Source organism: Hordeum vulgare, chromosome 1H, assembly GCF_904849725.1.
Source record: "Hordeum vulgare subsp. vulgare chromosome 1H, MorexV3_pseudomolecules_assembly, whole genome shotgun sequence".
Classification (NCBI taxonomy): domain Eukaryota; kingdom Viridiplantae; phylum Streptophyta; class Magnoliopsida; order Poales; family Poaceae; genus Hordeum; species Hordeum vulgare.
This window is the reverse complement of record NC_058518.1, coordinates 159177202-159203887: the sequence shown is the minus strand read 5'-3', so window position 1 is coordinate 159203887 and position 26686 is coordinate 159177202. Positions and strand designations below refer to the sequence as shown.

General features: G+C 42.6%; 2 protein-coding genes across 2 annotated transcripts; one reads left to right on the top strand and one right to left on the bottom strand.

The window, feature by feature from the left end:
• The first annotated feature begins 461 nt into the window (after nucleotides 1–461).
• On the top strand, nucleotides 462–2775 carry LOC123408373 (bidirectional sugar transporter SWEET3a). Its single transcript, XM_045101497.1, has 6 exons — nucleotides 462–567; nucleotides 641–677; nucleotides 768–990; nucleotides 1882–2043; nucleotides 2309–2428; nucleotides 2499–2775. Exons 1-6 carry the CDS (start codon nucleotides 531–533, stop codon nucleotides 2664–2666), a joined length of 747 nt encoding a protein of 248 aa, XP_044957432.1. The 5' UTR covers nucleotides 462–530; the 3' UTR covers nucleotides 2667–2775.
• Nucleotides 2776–6212: 3437 nt separating this feature from the next.
• Nucleotides 6213–8775, bottom strand: LOC123427793. The gene is made up of 2 exons (XM_045111915.1): nucleotides 7904–8775; nucleotides 6213–6660 (listed from the first exon to the last, which is right to left on the bottom strand). The coding sequence occupies exons 1-2, from the start codon at nucleotides 8227–8229 to the stop codon at nucleotides 6498–6500; spliced, it is 489 nt and encodes a 162-aa protein (XP_044967850.1). The 5' UTR covers nucleotides 8230–8775; the 3' UTR covers nucleotides 6213–6497.
• Between the last annotated feature and the right edge of the window lie 17911 nt (nucleotides 8776–26686).

The following is a 26686-nucleotide window of genomic DNA, read 5'->3' as shown; positions in this document are numbered from 1 at the left end:
ACAAAAGACACCGACTGATTCTCACCCTTCTTTTTTCCTGTGGATCAACAGTTGCCGCTTGTTAGCAACAGAAGCTAATGAGACATTTTGATGTTTCTCAATATCTTCATAGTCAAGCAAATCCAACAGTTGGACACCGTATCTCGCTATCTTATAGATGGAATAGGTGCTGTAACATACCAGATTCTCCAACATGGATGGATGGACCAGCATCAAACATAAAAGCTTTTGCGGTTCTTCTAGGTATATGACTGGAATTAATTAACTGGATTCTGAGCAAGAAACATCTATGGCCATTTCACCATTATTTGACGTTTGTGGTCTTGCAGAAAATTCTGCCGTGTTTCGTATGAACAAGAGAACTATGTGGACCCCCTACTGATATTCCACCTAGTGGTTTGAGCAATATCTTCTTCTTCCAACACGTTAAACACCCATCGTGCATTATAAATAGCATGCTCCTCGTTATAAACTATGAACCCTGGACAAATCTAGTTCTTGGGGCAAGATAAAACCTTCAGCCCAAGAAAATGTTTCCTGACATGCACGTAACAACAGGGATTATAGGTATTTTTCAATTCACTAGCTACTCCAACTAGTTTGCTTCCTCTTTTAACGCCATCATGGTCTTTTCTTGCAGGAAGTGTAGTCTGCTTTCTCCTCTATGCAGCACCAATGTACATGACTACATCATAATTAAATTCCTATGATCAGCTTAGAGTATATGATGCATTGCTTAACACTTTCCATTTTACTTTGTTTCCCAGATTGACATTCAAAAGAGTGATAAAGAAGGGCAGTGTAGAAGAATACTCATGCATACCATATATCTTAACTTTGTTCAGCAGCCTCACATATACTTGGTACGGTCTTCCAGTAGTGAGCTCTGGATGGGAGAACTGGACTCTCTCTGGAATCAGCTCACTAGGAGTGCTCTTCGAAAGCACATTTATCGGTATATACATATGGTTTGCACCACGAGAGAAAAAGGTAAGTTATTTTTGCAGATCTGTGATGCCGTTCCATTAGCATGTTAGTAACTTCACGGTAACAAAGTATAGCTGCCAGTGTCTGTCAAAATTTTGTGTTCATTTCCATTAGCATATTATAGTTGATATATACAGAAGGCAACAACCTTACTTTGACATGATAAATTGAATCAGCAAAACTGGACGAAATGATAGGAAGCAATATGCACATACTTACTTCCTAATTTTTCACATTCATATACATTGGAAATTCAGAAGCTATATAATAATTATAGAATGTCAATCAGATACCGTTAGTTTTCTTTTATCTCTAAACATAAGCATGCACTGAGGCCTAACTCTTGCATATTAATGCGGTCTTGGTGACAAAAGAGGTTGCGTATGTGTGGAGGAATCCAATTAAGTAATATAGTGATAGTTTCATTCGTAGGGCACCAAATGCTTGAATGTAAATACGATCTGGAAACGGCAACAGTCATTGTTTAGGGAGATGAAGAAAAAGAATCTAGTTACTAGTGACTTAGTGAGTAGTGAATCTAAGAACACAAATCTGTAAATTATATGCATATAGTTGCCTAAGGACAAGAACACTTCATATTTAGTTATAAGCATGATTGACTAAGGACAGGAACCCTTTATATTTCTATTTATAAAATGTCACTTTCACTCTTGCTGGACCATGTAAGCAGGACCATACACCAGCCTTCTGATACAAACATGAGAGAATATATTATTTCATAGCTACCCCTAGGCTTTATAGATACTATTTCACAATTGTAGTTAAAATCTTATAATGAAAATGGTGAGTAATTTGATGTTCAGATGCATATATGATGTTGTAAGAGTTATTATCCATTAGTAATCCTAACACTTAAAGGTCAATCTTCTGCAGAAACTTGTCATGATGATGGTATCTCCAATTCTAATCATCTTTGGCATGGCTGTATTTTTCACAAGCTTCTCCTTCCACACCCACCAAATGCGTAAAGAATTTGTTGGTAGCATCGGTTTGGTGGCTTCCATATTAATGTATGGCTCTCCGTTGGTAGCTGTGGTTAGTTCTGTTACTTACCATGCCTCCTGATTTATGATTGACAGAGAAAAGAACAATATGTTTCATCATACTGATTTGCAACAATGTTCTGAGCATGACAAAATGATCCACAAACGCATGTGATAAGTTGTATAAAATATCGTATGTTCCACAATATCTAACAATGATTCAAGGAACTTATATCAGTTCCGAAGTACTTCAGAAAATAAATATTCAGTTAGACAGAGGCATGGCAGGAAAATTAACTTTTTATCCAACATTGCAGAAACAAGTTATCAGGACGAAAAGTGTGGAGTTCATGCCTTTCTACTTGTCATTGTTTAGCTTCTTGACAAGTTTACTCTGGATGCTGTATGGGCTCCTTGGAAAGGATCCTTTTCTCACGGTTGGTACAAAATAAATTTTAGCACAAGAAAATGTATATATTAAGCTGACATACTTGTTTTCTTGTAAAGGCACCAAGCTTCATTGGCTGCTTAATGGGTATCCTTCAGTTGGTCGTGTACTGCATTTACAGCAAATGCAAGGAAGCACCCAAGACGAATCCTGATATTGAGCAAGCAGATGAACTGAAAGTTGTAACTATCCAAGACAACACGAAGGGACAAAAAGCCATAATCTGAGACCTAAACTACCTTCTTGAGCAACAAACACATTTTCTTTTCGCTGGACAGAGTGTCTCTTGTAACCACATAATGTGAAGAGAAAATAATAGTCTTCAGATTATTCATATATTATGTTCCTAGCCGACTATTGCAGATCTAAATAATTTGCTAATGAGCTGGCTGCAATGTCCCATGGTCACACATTGCAGAAATGCATACCGCAGTACGATTGGATATGCATACGCCTAGAGCTTGACTTGACTTGCAGTGGATGTGTTCACAGGTCATCCAAGAGGAATGTTCCTCGCAATCTTCATATATTAAGTTGGGATGATAGCAAAGAGAGAACCCTTGCATATATACGTCAATGTATTTACGGTTGATTAATGAACTACCAGAGTATTGTCACGTACTGCTAGCCACTGATACGTAGAAATAGTAACGATTCGTAGATAAGCACGAGCAGCGCGACCGGTTTCAAGGACCGTGCAACACCATCCATGAATATGCTGCTCGATAGGATCAAGGACGAGGCCCACTCTTGGGCGACCGCCGGGGCACCTAGCCTCTCGCTTGTGATCCCACAAACCTGGGACCTCCACTGATCGTGATGTAATTCGTGTCCTCTGACAATCGAACTCCTATCTTCTCAATGCAAAGTTGTAGTTGCCGATCCGACGAGAGAAGCGAGCTTGGGAGGAAGAACACGAACGAATGAGAGAGAGGTTGTTTTTGTGCCGCTACAACTGCGCAGCTTTTCTGTTCTACTTCTCTGTATTTTAGCGATTATACAAAGTCTAAGCTAACTACCTCCTGGCCGGGGCTGCCTGATCCGTTTCTGTCTCTCCATCCAACGACTGGATTACAAGGAGAAGCTAACGACCGGGAGAGAAAAACGCTAAGAGGACGTGCGCGCTAAGAGCACTCCCCACTACTTGCATGCACATGTTGTGGGAACGTCGTGACCTGCCGAGGCCGACGGTTTCATGTTAAATAACCAGGAGCTTAAGCATACAAGTTGTTGAGATTACAAACTTGAAGAGCAAGGGATATAGAGATAAGATACAACTGGTTTAAGAGATAATAAGAAGGTTTAAACTACCACCGAATATGTATACTAATATCATATGAATTAACTAGCTAAGCCGCTTTCATGCTTGATTTTTTAAAGTTTTAAATTTTTGCTTCGTTCGACCAAGCATTATATTTATGTTCAATAAAAAGTTTATTTGTTAAAAACACTTCCTTTTCTCATGATAACTGGGGGCTTCGTCGTCACGCCACCGAACTACTCTGTCTTCTCGGCTGAATCAGGGGCTTCGTCTCGCCCCCAATAACCGAGTTGTGTCGCAACTTCTCAACCGTGCTCTTCGCTCCATTACCTCGGGCTTGGGGGCTGGGACCTCGGCCAGGCCGAGGACTACGTCTTCGTCCCACCACAACCCCGGACCGCGCCGAGCACGTTAACCAGCTACGTCGTTTTCGTGCACTACAAGAAATAAGTTAAAATTTGACCTTCAATATTGATCACTGAAGGGTCGTTGTTTTCCATTTGTGACCTCTTTACGACCAAAATGGGTTGGTCAAAAGTTGCCCGTCTCTAATAATTCTTAACGACCTTCTTTGTGATATGATCGTAGAAGGTTACGACCAAAACAAAAGGTCATTGGTCCTACAACCAAATTAGTTATGTGACCACGCCACATCGGATCCAACATGGCAAGCTGACGTGGCAAAGTTACAACTAATTGGATTGGTTGTTGATAAGAATCAGCCCGATCCAGTTCAATATTTTACATGGGCCAAGCCCATTAATTCAACCCATTTAGTGTATTTGTTTCCCCTATGCTTTGATTAGCTACATGAGCATGGCCCAACAATTTGACCTTTTGTTTTATACTAGGACATAGTATGTTTCTGGGCCTCACGCCTTTTATAGTCGAGTTCATTTTGGGGCCTCGGCCTTTTTACAATCCTTTTTTGGGCCTCAGCCTTTTCACACTCCATTCACTTTTTGGGCCTTGGCCTTGTTAGTCCATTTCATCAATTTTCTATTTCTCACATTTTCACAGTACACAAATGATAGATCAAATGAAATAAACTAAATTCTTCAAATGGTAGCCAAAATTAGCCTATTACAGTCTTTACATAGTGTTCACGAAACCAGATATGGTACTGGGTACAATATAGTACACTATAACTAGCTACGGAGTATAACGAGAACACAAGGCAGATTGGTAGATAACTACCAGGCTTCATCGTCTTCCTCTTCCAACTTATGAACATCGTCTTACAAAATGTCATGTCATTGCAAGCTCGATCCGTCACACATCAAACACAATCACACATCAAACACAAATACTAAAGAAGATTAGACGACGAGACATAATTGGAAGACAATTCAAACACATGCAATGGTAAAGAAGTCTGTTTTGGTTACTAGTACTACCTAAGCATCGAATCAGTAGCATAAGCAGCAACAACATAAGCATTTAATCAACAACATCACAAGCATAAGCATTGAATCAGCAACAGGAACACAAGAATGAGCAGTAGCAGCACAAGAAGTACCACCACCAGCACAAGAGCACACCTATTCAAGCAAGTAGCTAGCAGCAAAAGCATTCAAACAACTAGAGAAGCAGAATATGAAGCATCAGCACAAGCATTCAAAGAGCACGCAACAAGCCAGCAAGCAACATCCAACATACCAGTAGCTTAATGGAAGGAAAATATGAAGAATAAAAGATGAAGAGGTTGAGGAAAGATGAGAGGCTGTTAGGTTACCTGCGAGGCTAGGCTTGGACTATCACATGTCATATCTTATAAACTTAGGCAAGTGTTCTCAAGTTATCCTTAACATCACGCATAACAGATTTTAGTCAACAAAAATTAACATGTGAACATCTTGCACAAGCTATCAAAAAAAATTAAGTCTTTTTAGATATTTCACTAAAAGATTACATACGGATGTATATAGATATATTTTAGAGTGTAGATTCATTCATTTTCCTTCGTATATAGTGTTCTAGTAAAATCTCTAAAAATACATATATTTAGGAACGAAGGGAGTATCAAGCAATAGTATTTAGCAACACTAATGATCAACTACGCTATTCGACTATCATGAACAATTAATCCTCAAGATGCAGCAAGCTTATTTACAATAGTTTTGGTTTTAAAATTTGTCATCTTGAAGCATCACACTAGCAAATGATAGGAAAGGTCACAGGAAATAACACTGTCCTGATCAAGTATACATAAGCCTATAAAAGTCAAACAAGCTCATTGTGCATTTTCTTTTTAAGCGTGAGACACAACAAGCATAATTAACCACTAAGAAAATAACTTGCTATCTACAAGTCCTATTATCAACAACAAGAACATTACGACAGGAAGAACGACAAATTTGCAATACAATCTGATGGCCAAACACACCTCTACAACCCCAATCATCCACTAAGAAAATAACTTGCTATCTACAAGTCCTATTATCAACAACAAGAACATTACGACAGGAAGAACGACAAATTTCCAATACAATCTGATGGCCAAACACACCTCTACAACCCCAATCATCTCATAATCCAATAAAATTTCTAGAGGCATAACTACTATACAATAGTGTATCAAGGCAATAACTTAATTTCAGTACGAAAATTAACTGAATTTAAAGAGATAAAGCTTCTTGGCTCTCCACACTCTACTCCACTGGAGGCACCACAACTAATTTGCAATCAACCTTGAACAATAAGTAGAGTATATTTCAGACATCTGGAACTAAACTAACCTAACTAATCACAACAAGGTGGCATGCATAGAAATCTGGAACTAAAGTAAGAACTTCAATTAAAAGAGAAGCAACGGTTCAGGAATCCGTTTCTCCCACGTCGATGTGTTGGTTGCTGAGGTCGAGGAGGGCATGTCCATAGCAGTGCCACCGACCTGAGGTCCAACCCAACATTCATCGCAGACCCATCTTGGTGCTCGAAGTAGATGACCGCTCCATATTCTGGTCGATGGAGAGGAAGCGACGATAATTAAAAAGAGCGAATAATAATGTAACATCTCCAATCAATTGTATCTTTTGAAAGCAACTATAATTGTTCAGAAAACATGGTGGACAGACATATGCATAAATAGTGTTGGAATCTTGGTAATATGCTAGCCCTAGAAGAAGTAAACAGACATATGCATGCATCTAAAGTTCAAACTTATCAGGACTTCAGGACTATTGATCCCACACAAATAGATGGACAGTCAATATACTTTTCTACACACAAAACCTCTTGTAGAGGCTGCAAAAACGCAAAACTGGACACATCAAAACTAGCAGAAATAGATAAAATGTGCATCTATTAATATTCTTACTCATTAGCAGTTTAAGGAGTTCAAGGACGAATCACAAATGAACAAATGACATGCTTATCTACAGATAAAAAATAATTATTACTAGAGGACCGTGATTTTGCAAAAGGAAATGAAAACAGTGAGGACAAGTTCTGGATTCAGTTTCATATTCACAATGCCATCTATGCTGAAGTGATACAGGAAGTGGTGAAGCAAGTGCATGTTGTATCGGAAAGAGATTACAAAAAGCTACTCCGTATTTTGACTAATAGATTGATCGCATGGCGCACTAGACCCCAAGTTCAAATGCCACAAGTTTTGAGTAGTAGCAAGTCTGTTTGCCGATGTACACAAAAAAATTTCACTTGAAGAGCAGGGGTGCGCAGTCATGCATAATGTCATACGGCTATGGTGAATGATAAGCTGAAGCAAGCAAAAAACAGAAAGGATACCCATCAAACAGAAGCTAATACATCATTAGTAACAGAGTTGGTGTGACGCTTAAATTTTGAACTCACATAGACCCATTCAGTTCAAATGCCCACACGGCCACCCACAAATCAAGCTTTGCTGAACATACTATCATTCATTGCAAAACCCAGGTCCAGGAATTTCATTACACAAAAATCGACAAAACAGAGGTAAACGCTACACGAACTCTGCACTAATCACCTGAACCTGGCCACCTCGTGCAATCAGCATACAACAAATGAAACCTCTACGGCTCCAAACGTGAAGTAAGCAAGAGCCTAAAGCTGACCGAAGGAACACTACTACGAAACCTGAAGCAGTGATAGTAGTAGTACAATGGAAGCAGGGATGGTAGTAGTACTATGAAACAAGAGCAACTAGCAACACGTCTACAAAATCAACCAGGCATGAGGAGCAGGGGCTATGGCGAGTACCTCTCGAGCAGCAGACTGTCGGCGTAGCGGAACCTGCGAGGGGTAGTGAAAATCAGAAACCGGTTAACTCTCCTCGGAAGGGGGGAGGGAGAATAGTCAGGGTGCGCGTAGATATGGAGCTCGCCGGTGATGAGGGAGGTGGCTAGGCGGGTGCATCGGCCTCCACGCCGACCCCCGCCACCCGGCACCCAAATCGGACGCCGTGGCCATGGGGCGGGAGCTGGGCGCGTGGCAGAGGCGGGGAGGGCGGGCGCGTCGGCCTCCACGCCGAGGAGCTCGACCGCGTGTATCCACGCATCCCAGAGAGGGGAGCGGGCGGCCAACATCAGGGCGATGGTGACGGCGTCGAAGCACGTGATGTCGTACGCGAGGGCGAGGCGGAGCTTCCGGTACACCTCACGACTGCAGGCATCAGACCAGCTCCGAAACCACTCCTCCTAGTGCCCACTGGTTGTCGTGGGCCCGCACGGTGGTGGCACCCTGATCGATGCGGCGGCGGACTGGTGGAGGTCGAATCCGGTGACGAAGGAGGCCATGGCGCGGCTGGATGCGGGCGATGCAGATGCAGATGCAGATGCAGATGCTGGGCGCTGGCTCGCAGCTCCACCCGCAGCGAGACAAAGGAGGGGCGCGACAGGACACTGCAAGTGCGGTTGCGGCGACTCGACGCACTTAGCAGAGCGGATCGGGGTTGGGGATTGGGTTTGTAGGTTTGTGGGTGTGGGAGGAGGGGGCGGCGACGGAGGGAGACGTCGTCGTTGATCTGGATCGAGGAGAGGGGGAGAGACTGGCGGCGGAGGGTGTGTTCTCGGGGAGAACGGGAGAGAGTTTCGGATCTGGATCGATCGAGGAGAGGGGTTGTCGAGTGAACGAGATACGTTGGATCCTTCGGGTGTGTACGGTTCAAATCCGCTACATTAGGATGATCCGTGGAAAGAGTGTTCATTGGTTTAAAAAGATTATGATTTAAAATAGTTTTAAGTATTAAATTCTGGTAAGCAGCTATCAAAATTATTTTAGATAACGACCCTACTAAATTTTTCATTCAAGTTAGACAACATTTTATGGATGATCATCGATTTGTAAGCATTTTTTTATTTCTAGCTATTTTTAATCACTTTTGTTGTGGCAAAAATGTTTTTTTTAGGAACCTATTAAATATTTGTTGCAAAATTGGATCAAATTAATTTTTTAAAATATTAGGTCATATTTAATATATAATTGACTAAATGATTTAGTGTCAAAAGTTTTTGATCCACTTTTTATGAAAAAGACAAATTTTCGTCGATTTAGTTGAAAGTGAGTCAAGTTTGAACTACAACTGCCTCATAGTTTGCTTTTTATTTAAAAAATATCATTTTTAGGTGCATAAGTATCTATTTAATCAGAGAAATAGCAAAAAATTTCCAAGATTTAGCCACTAGCTAGGAATGGTCATTCCCGCCGTTTTGACCTCGTTTTGAAATGGGCAAGAAATTTTTTAAATAAAATTAAAAAATAGAAAATATTCGCATTGTGTTATTATATGTGACCAAGTTATCAAAAAAACTTCCAATACGGTAATTAATTTTTAAAAATATTTTCAGAAATGAGCTATCATGTGTGAAGGTTCATGGTTTTCAAGCCAAATAATTAATCTTATAACCACATTCATGACATAGTTTGTTAAAATGATCTAATATTATGCGCGATGATGCATATTAGAAAGGCAAACAATGTTGCCTAAGGAAGTTTTCTTTTTTTTGGACGAAAAAATATTTTATATTTTTTGAGTGTCCAAAATGAGTTTTTTTGTGAAGGACCTATCATATATTTGTTGTAAAATTGGAACAAATCAATTTTATAAAATATTAGGCCAAATTTAATGTATAATTAAACAGATGGTTGAGTGTCAAAACCTTTGATCCACCTCTAATAAAAAGACAATTTTGTTACGATTCAGTTGGAAGCGGGTCAAGTTTGAACTACAACAACTCATACTTTGCTCATGATTTTTTCCAGAAATCAATTGTAGGTACAAAAGTATCAATTTAATCATAGAAGCACCAAACAAATTCCAAGATTCAACCACTAGCTAGGAATGATCATTTCCGCCGTTTTGACCACGTTTTGAAATGGGCATGAAAAATTTAAAACAAATAAAAAAATGGAAAACCTTCGCATTGTGTCATTATATGTGATAAAGTTACGAGATAAAATAATAAACTTGTAATATGGCAATCATGTGTGAAGGTTCATGTCTTTCAAGCCAAATGGTCAATCTTATGGTCACATTCATGACATAGTTTGTTCGAATGATATAATATTGCGCAAAAAGATGCATCTTGGAATGGCAAACAATGTTGCGTAAGGAAATTTTCATTTTCTTTGGACGAAAAAATCATTTTACCATTTTGCGAATGCCCAAAATGATATTTTTTTTGAAGGACCTACGATATATTTGTTGTAAAATCGGACCAAATTATTTTTCTAACATATTAGTACATATTTAATGTACAATTGACCTAATGGTTGGGTGTAAAAAGCTTTTATCCACCTCTCATGAAAAAAACAAATTTTCGCCAATTCAGCTAGAAGCGGGTCAAATTTGAACTGCGGTTGCATTATAGTTTGATCTTTATTTTGCCTAAAAATAATTTATAGGTACATAAGTATCCATTTAATCATAGATACATGGTGTGGTGGCAAGACGTCGAGGTTTGTATGGTGTCCGAGGGCCCCAACTCCAGAGCACGTAAACGAGCATACCAGCCGCGTGGTCATCGCGTGACTGTGGCGTTGCCACGTGTTCTGGGTAGCCTAGGCATGTCTGGTGGATTGGTCACTTCCCCGGTTGGTGTTAGGAATAATAATACAACATAAAAATCTCACGAGGAGACTGTACTAACCTCAAACATAAATTAGCGACCAAGTGTTTGATTAGTGATGAGGGAAATTCACATGGCCAATGGGCCTGAGTTTTGGATGAGGATGATCATCTACTAAGGAGACTATCTTGGCAAATTTTCAGCTCAAATGGAGGAGCATAGTGTAAGACCAAGATGCGGTCCTTTCCGATCTGGGGGTCGAGGCCCCGAATAGGAAAGAAGCGCATCTAAGCGTTTCGCAAGCAAGTAACATAGCACAAATAATAATAAAAGTAGACAATTCGGGATTCAACTGTCTTCTTATTAATAACTCAGAGTACATAACAGATACAATCAAGGTAGTTCCGCTACGGACTACAAAACATGGAAAATGCTATGCTACCCTGCTGCAGGCCCACGATCACGACCACGCCTCAGTCCTCTGGATAGTTCACGTAGAGGCGGTCTGTCTCCTTGTCGTACTGCCACGCCAGTTGGGTGCCGTCGGGATCATCTGTCTCTGGGTACCTGTACCTGTTGGGAGTTTCGGAGGAATCCGTGAGCCACTGGGGACTCAACAATCTAAGACCTTGGTGCCAGAACTAGTCAGGTTATTGGGTAGGGTAAGGGTGAAGTGTATAGGCTGCAGCATCCTATGCTTGATTAAGTGGTTAACTTACGCAAAGTGGAAGTGAAGGTGGTCTACGCTAGCGGTCGGGATTACTTGATCACTAAGTGATCCTGAACACTTACCTACGACATTCATAACCCCACCGTGTTCCCGATCGAAGAGAGATCTTCGAAGGGACATTCACGGTTACGCACACAGTTGGCAGTTTTATTAGCCTATGTTTAAGTTCTCTAATACCGAATGTTAACAAAATATTCCAAGTTGCCACATAACCGCGGGCATGGCTTTCCGAAAGATTAAACCCTAAAGGGGTGCTCCAACTAGTCCATCACAAACGAACACAGGCCGCAAAGGCATCCTCTATCACGAATCTCGTGATCTCGTCGGATTCCTTAGAGGAAAACCTCAACTCTGGGGGAAACCAAAGCTTCACTGGGATCCCTATACGCAAGATATACCGCTAAGGTAAGACAAGGCTAGCAGGACCTCCCGACGTGTCGACGACCCTGATAAGAGCCGTGTATCTCAGTCTCAGGACACGCCGAATGGAACTAGCTGCAGGTACCAAACCTCAAGTTTTCTTGTGGTGGCCCCGCAGGCAGACCAGTTTGGACCAACACTCATGAGGAGCACTGGCCCAGGTTGTTGATTAAAGATCCTCAGGATAGCTACTCCCTATGAAGATTATTATTAAGTTATTAGCAAATTAACACCAATGTTGGGTCCTGCCGGACAAGCCTTAGCACTAAGCGATTTATCAAGGGGGTCCCCATAACAACCCCGAACGTGTTAGGAGCGATCATTATGGAATCAAACACCGGTAACCGGTAACTAAGGCGGCAATAACGAAACAAAGCACCCGGCAAAAAGCTAGGCCTCCCGTCATTTACCAAGTATATAGGTGCATTAATTAAATAACAGAATTTAACATAATGATATCAAGCTCATGTTATCACATGAGTCAAAAACACCTGCAACTAGCAATGCTAACATTAGTAGCTGAGCAAGCCTACTTAGCCACACAAGTTTGCTAGGAAGGAGAACGGTGTTTGGGCTCATGGCATTTCAAGAGGCAATTTAATTCAGTGGTAGGCAGCGAGCAATATGGCATGGAAACGAAACTAACATAACAAGTCTAGAGATGGAATCAAGGTCATATCATCTTGCCTGTGATATCCTCAGCTTGGAATGGTTCTGGTTCGTCCTGCACGTACTCTCCTGACTCCACGTATTCGTTCTCCGATCCCGGTGCTACCCAACATAAGAATAACAGCCAATGAACAGCAGCACCACAAGATGCAACAATCACATGATGCATGAGAAGAAAATTAAGCATGCGCCACTATTTCTATCACTAGCACAAGCAAACTAAACTACTGCAAGTTTCTGGACAGAACTGTACACTAAGCTATTTTGACATGCATGAGAATGACATGAACAAATGCGGCTCGTGAACGTTGCAAAACCATATAAAGAACATTGCAAACGGAGCTACGGATCAACGGGAATCAACGAAACAAGATATGGAGCTCTACGTGGAAGATTCAACACCACACTCACAATTGACACAAATCTGGTATTCCCAGGTTGCCAAGACATATAACAACCCAACATGAATGGATTGGAGCAAGGAAGAACACCACATCATTAACTAAGCACACACAATGATCAAAATGACTATACTACATAATCTGCCATAATCTGCATCTTAGCTCTTTGGGAGCTACATGCAACATAGCTACATGCCTCCAAACATGACAAATAATATATGTGGCTGTAGCCAACCAAGAACACTACAAGCACCAGCAAGAATCACAGCAAAAGGAATTAAACTCTAGAAGATACAAGGCCACAAACTTTCCCAAAACCATCAGATCTCAGGGACTTAGTGAAAATTCCTGCACCTGAGTTTCTGTTTTTGTTCTGAAGCTTTTTGACAGCAATCAAAACACAACCTACTGGACTTCAAAGGATTTTAAATTTTACAGGGAGCTTCACAAACATACCAGGTTCAAATTCCTAGCACTGAACTAATGCTAGTTCTCAATACAATGACCAGCACATCCTCATCTATAGGGGAAGAAAATGTTTCCAGAAATCCCAGACTTAGTGAAATTTCAGATTTCACTAAATTGGAATATTTTCAGCCACATGCCCACTTTGTCTAGGCATAGTTTGCACACACATAACACCAAGTGATAATTGACACCACTATGGTGTAGAGCAAAACCCCTACTACTATCACACAAAAACTCATGCCCTTGGGCTCCACCTATTCCATGAAATCAAGGAACAAACTTGCAACAAATCTGAATATGTCAACTCCATAAAGTATCCTAATGGCAAAACAAACTTCACCACTGGGTTCCTTGGGAGATTCTACCCCAAAATCATCTATAATATGGGGACACTTACTTGGAACAAGTGACCACAATTAAGGAAGAGGAAACTACTCCAAATCATGCCTAGTAATTAGTGCATCATTTCATGTAGTTCCTACCAAGACAACAACTACAAAGGTTGAGTTCATGTGCACAATGACAAAGTGACATGGGGGTTTGAACCCCATGTTTGTGTCATGCACATCAACTTCATAACCACTACTACCAAGCTATCCACACCAACAGCATACCATGCCCTCTCACATATGGTCATGTGAAGGTGCAAAGCTTGCTTGCAAAGGTGGAATACTTCTCACCACACATCTACTCCACATCACCCACAAGCACATCTTGCTCTAGACCAAAGCACATACCTAAACATGTTAAGCTTGCAACAAACTCTAGGACAAGCTCACACACACAAGATATATGTGGTGTGGGAGGGAACCCCTTCACTCACATACAAACTTGCACAAGGCCACCATCATGAGGATGACTAGCACCCACATGCTCTAGCCTAGTAAGGCACACAAGTAAACTCACAAGTAAAACACACACTTGCATACTTATGCTAGCAACACCTCATGTGTGTGCAACACTCTCACACACATACACATATCTTGCCACCTATCTAGACACACAAGCAAAAGAACACACAACACCTACACTTGCAACAACTACAATGGAGGCACCACACACACATGCACATTTGGCAAGCATCAAGTGTGTGCACACACACATGCACATCTCTCTCACAAGAACACATACACACATCACCTCAAATGGCCATACTATAGCAGCAAAGAAAACCAATAAAATGCCCTCTGCCATCTAAGTTTAATGCACAACCATCAACTAAGCAAAAGAGCAAAAGGAAAAGAAATAAATAACAGGGAAAAAATAAATAAAAGGGCACCCTGGGGGTCGAACCCCTGTGCCTCTGGTGTGCAACTCTGCCGCACACCACTGGGCTGAGAGGCCCTGCTCGACAGAGAAGGCTAACTCAGCAGGATAATATGCACTGCTGCTGTAACACTACTGTCAGGCAAAAAAATGAACAAAAGGGGGGAGGTGTATCCCCTGGGATTCGATCCCAGCACCTCGCGGGAACAACCCCAAATCGCCAACCACTATGCTACGCTGCTGCTACTGACAGAGAGGAGGGGGCATCTCTGAAGATTATCGTCTCTGCTATGAACATCTCGCCGGCGACCGAACCAGAGGCGGACGGCGGCGACCACCACGCAAGCCTACATGCACACATCACTACGGGGGTTGGAGTAGGATCCAAAGGGGATCATTTCCCGCCTCTAAAGGCACCTACCGTTGCACCTAACGACGAGCACCACCGCTTCTCTACTGCACTGCTAGCTGCCGTTGCACCAGTGCACAGCACCTCGGCGACGGGCTCGAGCTACTCCTGGCTAGAGAGGGAAGTTGCGGGACGGCGGCTGCTCACCGAGGGGGGAGGAGAGGAGAGAATGCCGGCGTCGTGGAAGAAGACGCGGCGGTGCTGGTCGACGCAGGAGGATGCCGACCGAACCCGAGGAAGGAGGTGCACGTCGGGGAAGAAGTTTCGGCTCCGGCTCCACGCAAAAATGGAACCCCTCCTGGGTCCTCTTGCTTGCACAGCTGCGGGGAGGCGACGAGGTGGAAGCTACGCCGGTGACGAGCTCGACCGAAGCTGGCCATGGCGTTCGGAGCGACCTCAAGCTCTCTGGCGGCGCGGGAGGAAGAAGAGGATGGAGAGGAGGAAACCTAGCTGTCTGGGGGAGGGAGAGGAGTGTTATATGAGCCTCGGGGGACGAGCTTGAATCGCTGGATCAAGCTTACGCTGATCGGGGGGCTGCCAATAGATCGTACATGCATGACGTCGGGGAAGAAGAAGATGCGTCTCGTCTGGGCTGCTACAGCAAAGGGATACGGGCCAGGGAGAGGAGTTTGCAGCGAGAGAGAGAGAGGGAATGGGCCGCCAGGGAGAGGGAGCCCACCTTAGGCGCCACATAAGGAAGAAAAAAAACATCCTAAGCTTATTCCTGTTTACAGAAATAACAGGGAGAAAATAAAAGCCCAAGATAAACTACAAGTGCTAAAATAAAAATGGCGCTTGCATTGGACATGTAAAATCTAAACCTAATTAATAAAAATAGAAACAAGAGTTTAGGAGCACGTAAATATTTTACAAAACAGAATTAACTTGGTCTGTTTTGTAATTATATGCCCCTCAAAACATGTTTTAAAAATAGCAAACACACCACTCCATATCCAACACAAAACCTGCTAAACCATGGGCATTTTTAAAAGAGGGAAGGGAGAAGGGAATCTTGACATAGGAGAAATAGAGAGGAGGGGTGGAGATGGTTTTGAAACCTAAGCATTTACTATCACATGCACCACTCCACACAAGCCACACAAACATGAAATCACAAGTCTCCACACTAGGACATGGCAAGGTATAGATGCAAGCACAACAAGGCATGGTAAGAATGGTATGGCATGGATGCATGCATGCAAAAGAAGGAATACAAGGTGACACATGAAATCATACATGCATAGGCAGCTCTCATGACAATGTCAAGGTGGTCCCACATGAAAGGTTACAAAAAGGGAAAGCTTTACACTTGGGGCACTACACATAGGTGGCATTTGCTTTGCAAAGTACCACACTGGGTAGAAATATGGATGTTGAAGCTGGGCTCAAATGAATGAATGAATTGAGCTGGAATTTGGTGGGGGTGGTCATTTGGGCATAGGAAAGCACTGTCAAAATTTGATACCATTTGGACATGCCAAAAGTGGCACTTCCTTCACAATGCGCTTGTTTGGGCACAAACTTGGAAAAATTATTGAGAGGAATTTGCTAAATGAAATGAGCTTAAATTTGGTGGAGGTAAGTGTTGGAAATATGCCCTAGATGCAATAATAAATTGGTTATTATTATATTTCCTTGTTCATGATAATCGTTTATTATCCATGCTAAAATTGTATTGGTTCGAAACTCAAATACATGTGTGGATACATAGACAACACACTGTCCCTAATAAGCCTCAAGTTGACTACCTCGTTCATCAAAGATGGTCAAGGTTTCTTGGCCATAGACAAGTGTTGTCACTTGATACATCATTAGGAGAATGATGTGATTGACAGGACCCAAACTATGAATGTAGCATATGATCGTGTGAGTTTATTGTTACTATTTTCTGCATGTCAATGTATATGTTCCTATGACCATGAGATCATGCAACTCCCGGACACCGTAGGAATACCTTGTGTGTATCAAACGTCGCAACATAACTGGGTGACTATCAAGGTGCTCTACAGGTATCTGCGAAGGTGTCTGTTGGGTTGGCATGGATCAAGACTGGGATTTGTCACTCTGTGTGACGGAGAGGTATCTCGGGGCCCACTCGATAATACAACATCACAATAAGCCTCACAAGCAATGTGACTAAGGAGTTAGTCATAGGATCTTGTATTACGGAACGAGTAAAGAGACTTACCGATAATGATATTGAAATAGGTATGGAGATACCGACGATCAAATCTCGGGCAAATAACATATCGAAGGATAAAGGGAATACCATACGAGATTAACTGAATCCTTGACATAGAGGTTCAACCGATAGAGGTCGTGGTAGAATATGTAGGATCCAATATGGAAATCTGGGTCCCACTATTGGTTATTGACCGGGGAGTGTCTCACATCATGTCTGCATAGTTCTCGAACCCCAGGGTCTGCACACTTAAGGTTCGTTGACGTTTTCGATATAGTTGAATTATTGATGTTCGTAACCGAATGTTGTTCGGAGTCCCAGATGAGATCCAGGACATCACGAGGAGTTCAGGAATGGTCCGAAAATGAAGATTGATATATAGGAAGTTGGTATTTGGATTCCGGAAAGGTTTTGGGCATTACCGGCAGTGTGCCGGGAGTGACGAATGGGTTCCGGGGGTCCACCTAGTGGGCCCACCACTCCCTGAGAGGGCCACATGGACTTTGGGGTGGTGAAATATCCCTTGGTGGGCTGTCCAATCAACCAAAGAAGTGTTGGGGAACGTTGCATGGGAAACAAAAAAATTCCTACGCACACGAAGACCTATCATGGTGATGTCCATATACGAGAGAAGATTAGATCTACGTACCCTTGTAGATCTCTCAGCCGGAGCGATAAGAAACACGATTGATGTAGTGGTACAAATTCGTGATTCAAATCACCGTCGTCCCATGATCCGTCCCACGAACGGTTCCGATCTAGCGCCGAATGGACGGCACCTCCACGTTCACCACACGTACAACTCGACGATGATCTCGGCCTTCTTGATCCAGCAAGCAAGACGGAGAAGTAGATGAGTTCTCCGGCAGCGTGACAGTTCTCCGGTGGTGGTGATGATCTACTCCTGCAGGGCTCCACCCGAGCTCCGCAGAAATCCGATCTAGAGGTAAAACTATGTGGAATAGCCCTGAGTTGCACGTGGCAAAGTTGTGTCTCAAAAAGCCCTAAACCACCAATATATATAGGATGAGGGGAGGTTCTAGCCTTAGGGCACAAGGGCCCCAAGGGTGTGCCAGCCTCCAGGGAGGAGGACTCCTCCTCCAATTCGGTTTGGTAAGGAGGAGTCCTCCTCTTCCTTCCCACCTCCCTCTTTCCTTTTTTTCTTTTTTTCCTTTGGTATTTTTACATGTGGCGCCATAGCCTCTTGGGCTGACTCCACCATCCCACTAAGGACTTGGTGCGCCACCCTAGGGCCTTGGTCTCACTCCCGGGTGGGTGGGCCCCTCCCGGTAAACACCCGGAACCCATTCGTCACATTGCTTGCAAGGCTTGTGTGTCATGTTGTATTACCGAGTGGGCCCCGAGATACCTCTCCGTCACACGGAGTGAAAAATGACTAATCTTGATCCATACTAACTCAACGAACACATTTGGAGATATCTGTAGAGCACCTTTATAGTCACCCAATTACGTTGCGACGTTTGATACACATAAGGTATTCCTCTGGTGCCAGTGAGTTATATGATCTCATGGTCATGGGAATAAATACTTGACACAGAGAAAACAATAGCAATAAAATGATACAATTAATATGCTACATTCATAGTTTGGGTCTAGTCCATCACATGATTCTCCTAATGATGTGATCTAGTTATCAAGTGACAACACTTGCACATAGTCAGAAAACCTTGACTATCATTGATCAACTCGCTAACCAACTAGAGGCTTGCTAGGGACATTGTTTTGTCTATGTATCCACACATTTATCTATGTCTTCATTCAATACAATTATAACATGGATAACAAACGATTATCTTGTAACAGGAAATATAATAATAACTATTTATCATTGCCTCTAGGGCATATTTCCATCAGTCTCCCACTTACACTAGAGTCAATAATCTAGTCCTCACATTGCCATGCGATTTACATTGTAATAAATCTAACACCCATACAGTTCTGGTGTTGATCATGTTTTGCCCGTGGAAAAGGTTTAGTTAGCGGGTCTGCTACATTCAGATCCGTGTGCACTTTGCAAATATTCACGTCCTCTCCTTCGACGTAGTCGCGGATGAGGTTGAAGCGTCGTTTGATGTGTCTGGTCTTCTTGTGAAACCTTGGCCCCTTTGCTAAAGCAATGGCACCAGTGTTAGCACAGAACAGAGTTATTGGATTTAGTGCGCTCGGAACAACTCCAAGTTCCGTCATGAACTGCTTCATCGAGACACCCTCCTTTGCTGCCTCCGAGGCAGCCATGTACTCCGCTTGACATGTAGAACCTGCTACGACGCTTTGCTTGGAACTGCACAAGCTTACCGTACCCCCATTAAGAATAAATACGCATCCAGTTTGTGACTTAGAGTCATCCGGATCGGTGTCAAAGCTTGCGTCGACATAACCCTTTACGACGAGCTCTTCGTCACCTCCATAAATGAGAAACATTTCCTTAGTCCTTTTCAGGTACTTCAGAATATTCTTGACCGTCACTCAGTGATCCACTCCTAGATTACTCTGAAACCTGCGTGCCATACTTATGGCCAAGCTGACGTCTGGTCTAGTGCACAACATTGCATACATGATAGAACCTATGGCTGAAGCATAGGGGACGGAACTCATTTGTTCTCTATCTTCCGCAGTTGCTGGGCACTGAGTCTTACTCAATTTTATACCTTGTAACACTGGCAAGAACCCTTTCTTGGACTGTTCCATTTTGAACTTCTTCAAAACTTTATCAAGGTATGTGCTTTGTGATAGTCCTATCAGGCGTCTCGATCTATCCCTATAGATCTTAATGCCTAGAATGTAAGCAGCTTCTCCTAGGTCCTTCATAGAGAAACTTTTATTCAAGTAATCCTTTACGCTCTCCAAAAACTCCACGTTGTTTCCAATTAGTAATATGTCATCCACATATAATATTAGAAACCCCACGGAGCTCCCACTCACTTTCTTGTAAATACAAAATTCTCCAACCACTTGTATAAACCCAAATGCTTTGATCACCTCATCAAAGAGCTTATTCCAACTCTGAGATGCTTGCACCAATCCATAAATGGATCGCTGGAGCTTGCATACTTTGTTAGCATTCTTTGGATCGACAAAACCTTCGGGTTGCATCATATACAACTCTTCCTTTAGAAAACCGTTAAGGAACGTCGTTTTGACATCCATCTGCCAAATTTCATAATCGAAAAATGCAGCTATTACTAACATGATTCGGACGGACTTAAGCATCGCTACTGGTGAGAACGTCTCATCGTAGTCAACTCCTTGAACTTGTGAAAAACCCTTTGCCGCAAGTCGAGCTTTATAAACGGTCACATTACTGTCTGCGTCCGTCTTCTTCTTAAAGATCCATTTATTCTGAATAGCCTTGCGGCCTTCAGGTAATACTTCCAAAGTCCACACTTTGTTTTCATACATAGATCCTATCTCGGAATTCATGGCCTCCAGCCATTTGTTGGAATCCAGGCCCACCATTGTTTTTCATAATTCGCAGGTTCATTGTTGTCTAACAACATGATTGATAAGACAGGATTACCGTACCACTCTACAGTAGTACGTGATCTTGTCGACCTGCGAGGTCCGATAGGAACTTGATCTGAAGTTTCATGATCATCATCATTAACTTCCTCCTCAACCGGCGTTGCTTCAGCAGGGGTTTCCCCTTGCCCTGCGCCACCATCTAGAGGGACTAGAGGTTCAACAACCTCATCAACTTCTATCTTCCTCCCACTCAATTCTTTTGAGAGAAACTCCTTCTCAAGAAAAGCTCCGTTTTTAGCAACAAACACTTTGCCCTTGGATTTGAGATAGAAGGTCTACCCAACTGTCTCCTTTGGGTAACCTATGAAGACGCACTTTTCCGCTTTGGGTTCCAGCTTTTCAGGCTGAAGCTTTTTGACATAAGCATCACATCCCCATACTTTAAGAAACGACAACTTCGCTCTTTTGCCATACCACAGTTCGTATGGTGTCGTATCAACGGATTTTGATGGTGCCCTATTTAAGGTGAATGCAACTATCTCTAATGCATAACCCCAAAACGGTAACAGCAAATCGGTAAGAGACATCATAGATTGCACCATTTCTAACAAAGTACGATTACGACGTTCGGACACACCATTACGCTGTGGTGTTCGAGGCAGTGTCAACTGTGAAATAATTCCACATTGTCTTAAGTGAGCACCAAACTCGAAACTCAGATGTTCACCCCCACGATCAGACCGTAGGAACTTGATCTTCTTGTTACGATGATTTTCAACTTCACTCTGAAATTGCTTGAACTTCTCAAACGTTTCATACTTGTGCTTCATCAAGTAGATATATCCATACCTACTCAAATCGTCAGTGAGGTGAGAAAATATCGATATACGTCGCGCGCCTCCACACTCATCGGACCGCACACATCGGTATGTATGATTTCCAACAAGTCACTTGGACGCTCCATTGTTTGGGAGAACGGAGTCTTAGTCATCTTGCCCATGAGGCATGGTTCGCACGTGTCAAGTGATTTGGTACGTCTCCATCGTATCTACTTTTCCAAACTCTTTTGCCCTTGTTTTGGACTCTAATTTGCATGATTTGAATGGAACTAACCTCGACTGACGTTGTTTTCAGCAGAATTGCCTTGGTGTTGTTTTTGTGCAGAAATGAAAGTTCTCGGAACGTCCTGAAAATTTACGGAGAATATTTCTGGAAAATATGAAAAATACATGCGCAAAGATCCACCGGAGGGGATGGGCCAGTGGGCCACAAGCCCTGTAGCCGCCGCCCCCTGGTGGCGGCTACCAAGTTTGTGGGGCCCACGTGGCTCTGCCGCCCCCAAAGTCAGCTCTATAAATTCACTTTCGTCCCAGAAAAAATCAAGAAAGAAAATTTCGTCGCGTTTGCGATACGGAGGCGCCGCCACATCCTGTTCTTCATCTGGAGGGTAGATCTGGAGTCCGTTTTGGGCTCTGGAGAGGGGAAATTGTCGCCATCATCATCATCAACCTTCTTCCCTCTCCAATTCAATGAAGCTCTTCATCGTTTGTGAGTAATCTATTCGTAGGCTCGCTGGACGGTGATGGGTAGGATGAGATCTATCATATAATCGAGTTAGTTTTGACGGGGATTGATCCCTAGTATCGACTATGTTCTGAGATTGATGTTGCTACTATTTTGCCATGCTTAATGCTTGTCACTAGGGCCCGAGTGCCATGATTTCAGATCTGAAATTATTATGTTGTCACCAATATATGTGTGTTTTAGATCCAATCTTGCAAGTTGTAGTTACCTACTATGTGTTATGATCCGGCAACCCCAGAGTGACAATAACCGGAACCACTCCCGGTGATGACCATAGTTTGAGGAGTTCATGTGTTCACCAAGTGCTAATGCGTTGGTCCGGTTCTTTATTAAAAGAGAACCTTAATATCCCGTAGTTTCCTTTTGGACCCCGCTGCCACGGGAGGGATGGACAATAGATGTCATGCAAGTTCTTTTCCCTAAGCACGTATGACGACACACGGAATGCATGCCTACATCACATTGACGAACGGGAGCTAGCCACATATCTCTCCGTGTTATAACTGTTGCATCATGAATGTCATCCAAACAAATCACCGACCCATTGCCTACGAGTTTGTCCTACTGCTGTCGTTACTACTGTTGCTTGTTGCTGCCGTTACTTGTTTTACTCTGCTGCTGTTACTACTGTTGCTTGCTGCTACTATTACTTGTTTTGCTCTGCTGCTGTTACTACTGTTGCTGCTGCCGTTACTTGCTTTGCTGCTACTTGCTACTGCTGTTACTTGCTACTGTTGCTACTTGCTACTGCTGTCACTTGCTACTATTGCTACTTGCTACTGCTGTCACTACTGTTGTTCCTTGCCACTGTTGTTACTCATTACACTGCTGCTACCTGCTACAATACTTTTTTCTCTTGACGTTGACGGGAAAGAATATTTCCCGTCCACGGGCAACTTCTGGCGCCATTGATACAATAGTTAGGAATAGTCTGCCGTCAACAGATTGTTTCTGGCACTGTTGCTATCATACTACTTTGCTAATGATACTTTGCTTGCAGATACTAATCTTTCAGGTGCGGTTGAATCCGACACATTCAGCTGCTAATACTTGAGAGTATCCTTTCACTTCCTGTCGGGCGAACCAACAAATTTGGGTTGAATACTCTACCCTCGAAAACTGCCGCGAACCCACGCACTGGTGGGCCATTGCAAGACAATTGCTAATTGTTGAGCAACTGGGAGCAGTTCTGGCTCCGTTGCCGGGGAGGCATCAAGTCAGGAACACGTAAACAACATTTTTCTGGTGTCGTTGCCGGGGACTGCTAGCAGCATTTTTCTGGCGCCGTTGCCGGGGAAGGGATTGCTATATTCTCTGAGTCACTTGGGATTTATATCTGCTGATCACTATGAAGAATCTGAAAGATCCAAAAATGAAAGTTTTGCCCTCAACTACGAGGGGAGGTAAGGAAGTGCCATCTAGCTCTACACTTAATTCACCTTCAGTTATTAGTAAGTTTGCGACATCACCTCCTGCTAGAAATCTTGATATGTGGCTTGTGCTTGATGATGCTTATGATGCTACTATGCCTGATACTGCTAGAGATGCTATGCCTGATACTGCTAGAGATGCTATGCCTGATACTGCTAGAGATGCTATTTTGCCTGATGATGCTATGCTTGATACTTCTAGAGATACTACTTTGCATGATATGCCACTAGGGGTATTCCTTGATGCTCATATTGCTAGAGTTACTGCCAATGCTTGTGATGCTTTTGAAACTGCCGATACTATTGAGATAGAACCTGCTTTTGCTCCTGCTAGATCTAGCTCTCCTAGATATGAATTGCCTGATATACCTGAGGGTTATGTTATGGAGGAAAAGATAGCTGAGGATTTTCTTACGTGTAAGGATGCCTATGACGCTGAGAAATTACTTTTCAAGTGGAAGGAAAAAATCTTTGAAAGCTAGGATGAAATACGACCCGAAGTTTGCCACTTCACCTATCTTTATCACCGATAAGGATTATGAATTCTCTGTCAACCCTGAGATAATCTCTCTAGTCGAATCTAATCCTTTCCACGGTTATGAGTCTGAGACGGTCGTAGCCCATCTTACCAAACTACACGATATAGCCACCCTTTTCACTAGTGAGGAGAAGATCCGCTACTACTATATCCTTAAGATGTTTCCTTTCTTTCTAAAGGATGACGCTAAAGCCTGGTTCACTTCTCTTGCTCCTGGATGTGTGAGTAGTCCCCAGGATATGGTCTATTACTTCTGTGAGAAATATTTCCCTGCCCATAAGAAGCAAGCTACCTTGCAGGAAATATACAACTTTGCTCAACTCAAAGAAGAGAGTCTCCCACAAGCTTGGGGGAGGCTCATCCAGCTACAGAATGCTTTGCCTGATCACCCTCTTAAGAAGAACGAGATACTTGATATCTTCTATAACGGACTTACCGATGCTTCTAGAGACCACCTAGATAGTTGTGCCGGTTGTGTTTTTAGGGAACGAATTATAGAACAAGCTGAGATTCTACTGAATAACATCTTGATCAACGATAATGCTTGGACTATTCCCGAACCACCTCCTAAGCCAACTCCTAAGAAAAGAGGTATTCTATTCCTCAGTCCCGAAGATATGCAAGAAGCCAAGAAATCTATGCAAGATAAAGGCATTAGATCTGAAGATGTCAAAAATCTACCACCTATCGAAGAGATCCATGGTCTCGATAACCCAATACAAGTAGTAAAAGTGAATTCTCTGCGTAGGTTTGATGAGAGTGATATTCCTTTTGACAAACCTGCTAGCCTATGCTTTGATGAATTTGACAACTTTGTTGCCAAACAACAGAGTTTCAATGATTATGTTAGCAGACATTTGGAACAAAGTACTCGTATGCTTAGTCATTTAAGTGCTTGTGTAGACAGAAATGTCAATGATCTGAAGCTTCTGAGTAAACATGCATCAATGATTACTACTCAGGCAGAACAAGTACTTAAAGCTCATAATGACTTGCTCAATGAATTAAATGACAACTCTGTCAGAGTCATTACTAAAGGAGGCAAAATGACTCAGGAACCTTTGTATCCTGAAGGCCATCCTAAGAGAATTGATCAAGATTCTCAAGGAATTAATGCTGATGCACCCAGTCATCCAGAGAAAAAGGATGATAGAAACCTACATGTCAGTTCACCAAATACTGTCACACCTGAAGAACCAAATGATATTTATGCGTCTGATGCAGAAACACAATCTGGTGATGAACATGAACCTGGTGACAATATGGAAAGCGATGTTCATAATGAGGCTCAACCTAGCAATGATAAGGATGTGGAGATTAAACCTACGGTTAATCCTGATAACCCACAACCTAAGAGATACGATAAGAATGACTTCGCTGCTAGGAATCATGGTAATGAAAGGGAGCCATGGGTTCAGAGACCCATGCTCTTTCCTCCTAAGCCATACAAGAAAAAGGATGATGAGGATTTTGAGCGCTTCGTTGAGATGATAAGACCCGTCTTTCTGCAGATGCGGTTAATTGATACACTCAAAATGTCTCTGTATGCCAAGTACATGAAAGATATCGTGACTAATAAACGGAAGATACCAGATCTTGAGATCTCCACCATGCTTGCCAATTACACTTTCAAAGGTGGAACTCCGAAGAAACTTGGTGATCCCGGAGTGCCCACTATACCTTGCTCCATTAAAGGAAACTACGTAAGAACTGCCTTATGTGACCTTGGAGCCGGTGTTAGTGTTATGCCTCTCTCTCTTTATCGTAGACTTGAACTGGACAAGTTGACACCCACTGAAATTTCTCTGCAAATGGCCGACAAATCAACTGCTTTCCCTATCGGCATTTGCGAGGATGTGCCTGTTGTGGTTGCTAACACCACTATCTTGACAGACTTTGTTATCTTGGATATTCCCGAGGATGATGCCATGGCTGTCATCCTCGGAAGACCCTTTTTAAACACTGCAGGGGCTGTTATAGATTGCAACAAAGGCAATGTCACTTTCCATGTCAACGGTAATGAGCATACAATGCACTTTCCGAAGAAACGATATCAAGTACATTCATCAATGTTATCGAAAAAACTTCATCGATTTTTATTGGGAGCTTTGAATGCCCTATTCCTCGTGTCAAGATGAAGTATGATTTGCTTGTTGGGGAGATACATATCCCCATTGAGGTGACTTAGTGGCTATTCGACAATTCTCCGTTTCCTCTTGCGATTCGAAAAGGCTTTGTCATGAGGATTTGATTAACCCGATTGACGGATTTCTTTCGATGACCATGAAATGGATGAATCAAAGAGTCACATACCTCTGTTTTAAGCTTTCACTTTTTGTTGTTTAGAATAAAAATGATATATTTAGTTTAGTTTTTCGTGTTTTCTGTTTTAGCGT

What these genes read in the sequence shown, in the direction of transcription:
- LOC123408373 (XM_045101497.1), top strand. Translation starts at nt 531, where the DNA reads ATGTTTCCTGACATGCACGTAACAACAGGGATTATAG. An exon ending in GCTCTCCGTTGGTAGCTGTG is followed by an intron (nt 2,044 to 2,308) that starts GTTAGTTCTGTT and finishes CCAACATTGCAG; the next exon opens with AAACAAGTTATCAGGACGAA. An exon ending in GAAAGGATCCTTTTCTCACG is followed by an intron (nt 2,429 to 2,498) that starts GTTGGTACAAAA and finishes TTTCTTGTAAAG; the next exon opens with GCACCAAGCTTCATTGGCTG.
- LOC123427793 (XM_045111915.1), bottom strand. Translation starts at nt 8,229, where the DNA reads ATGTTGGCCGCCCGCTCCCCTCTCTGGGATGCGTGGATACACGCGGTC. An exon ending in GACAGTCTGCTGCTCGAGAG is followed by an intron (nt 6,661 to 7,903) that starts GTACTCGCCATA and finishes TCCATCGACCAG; the next exon opens with AATATGGAGCGGTCATCTAC.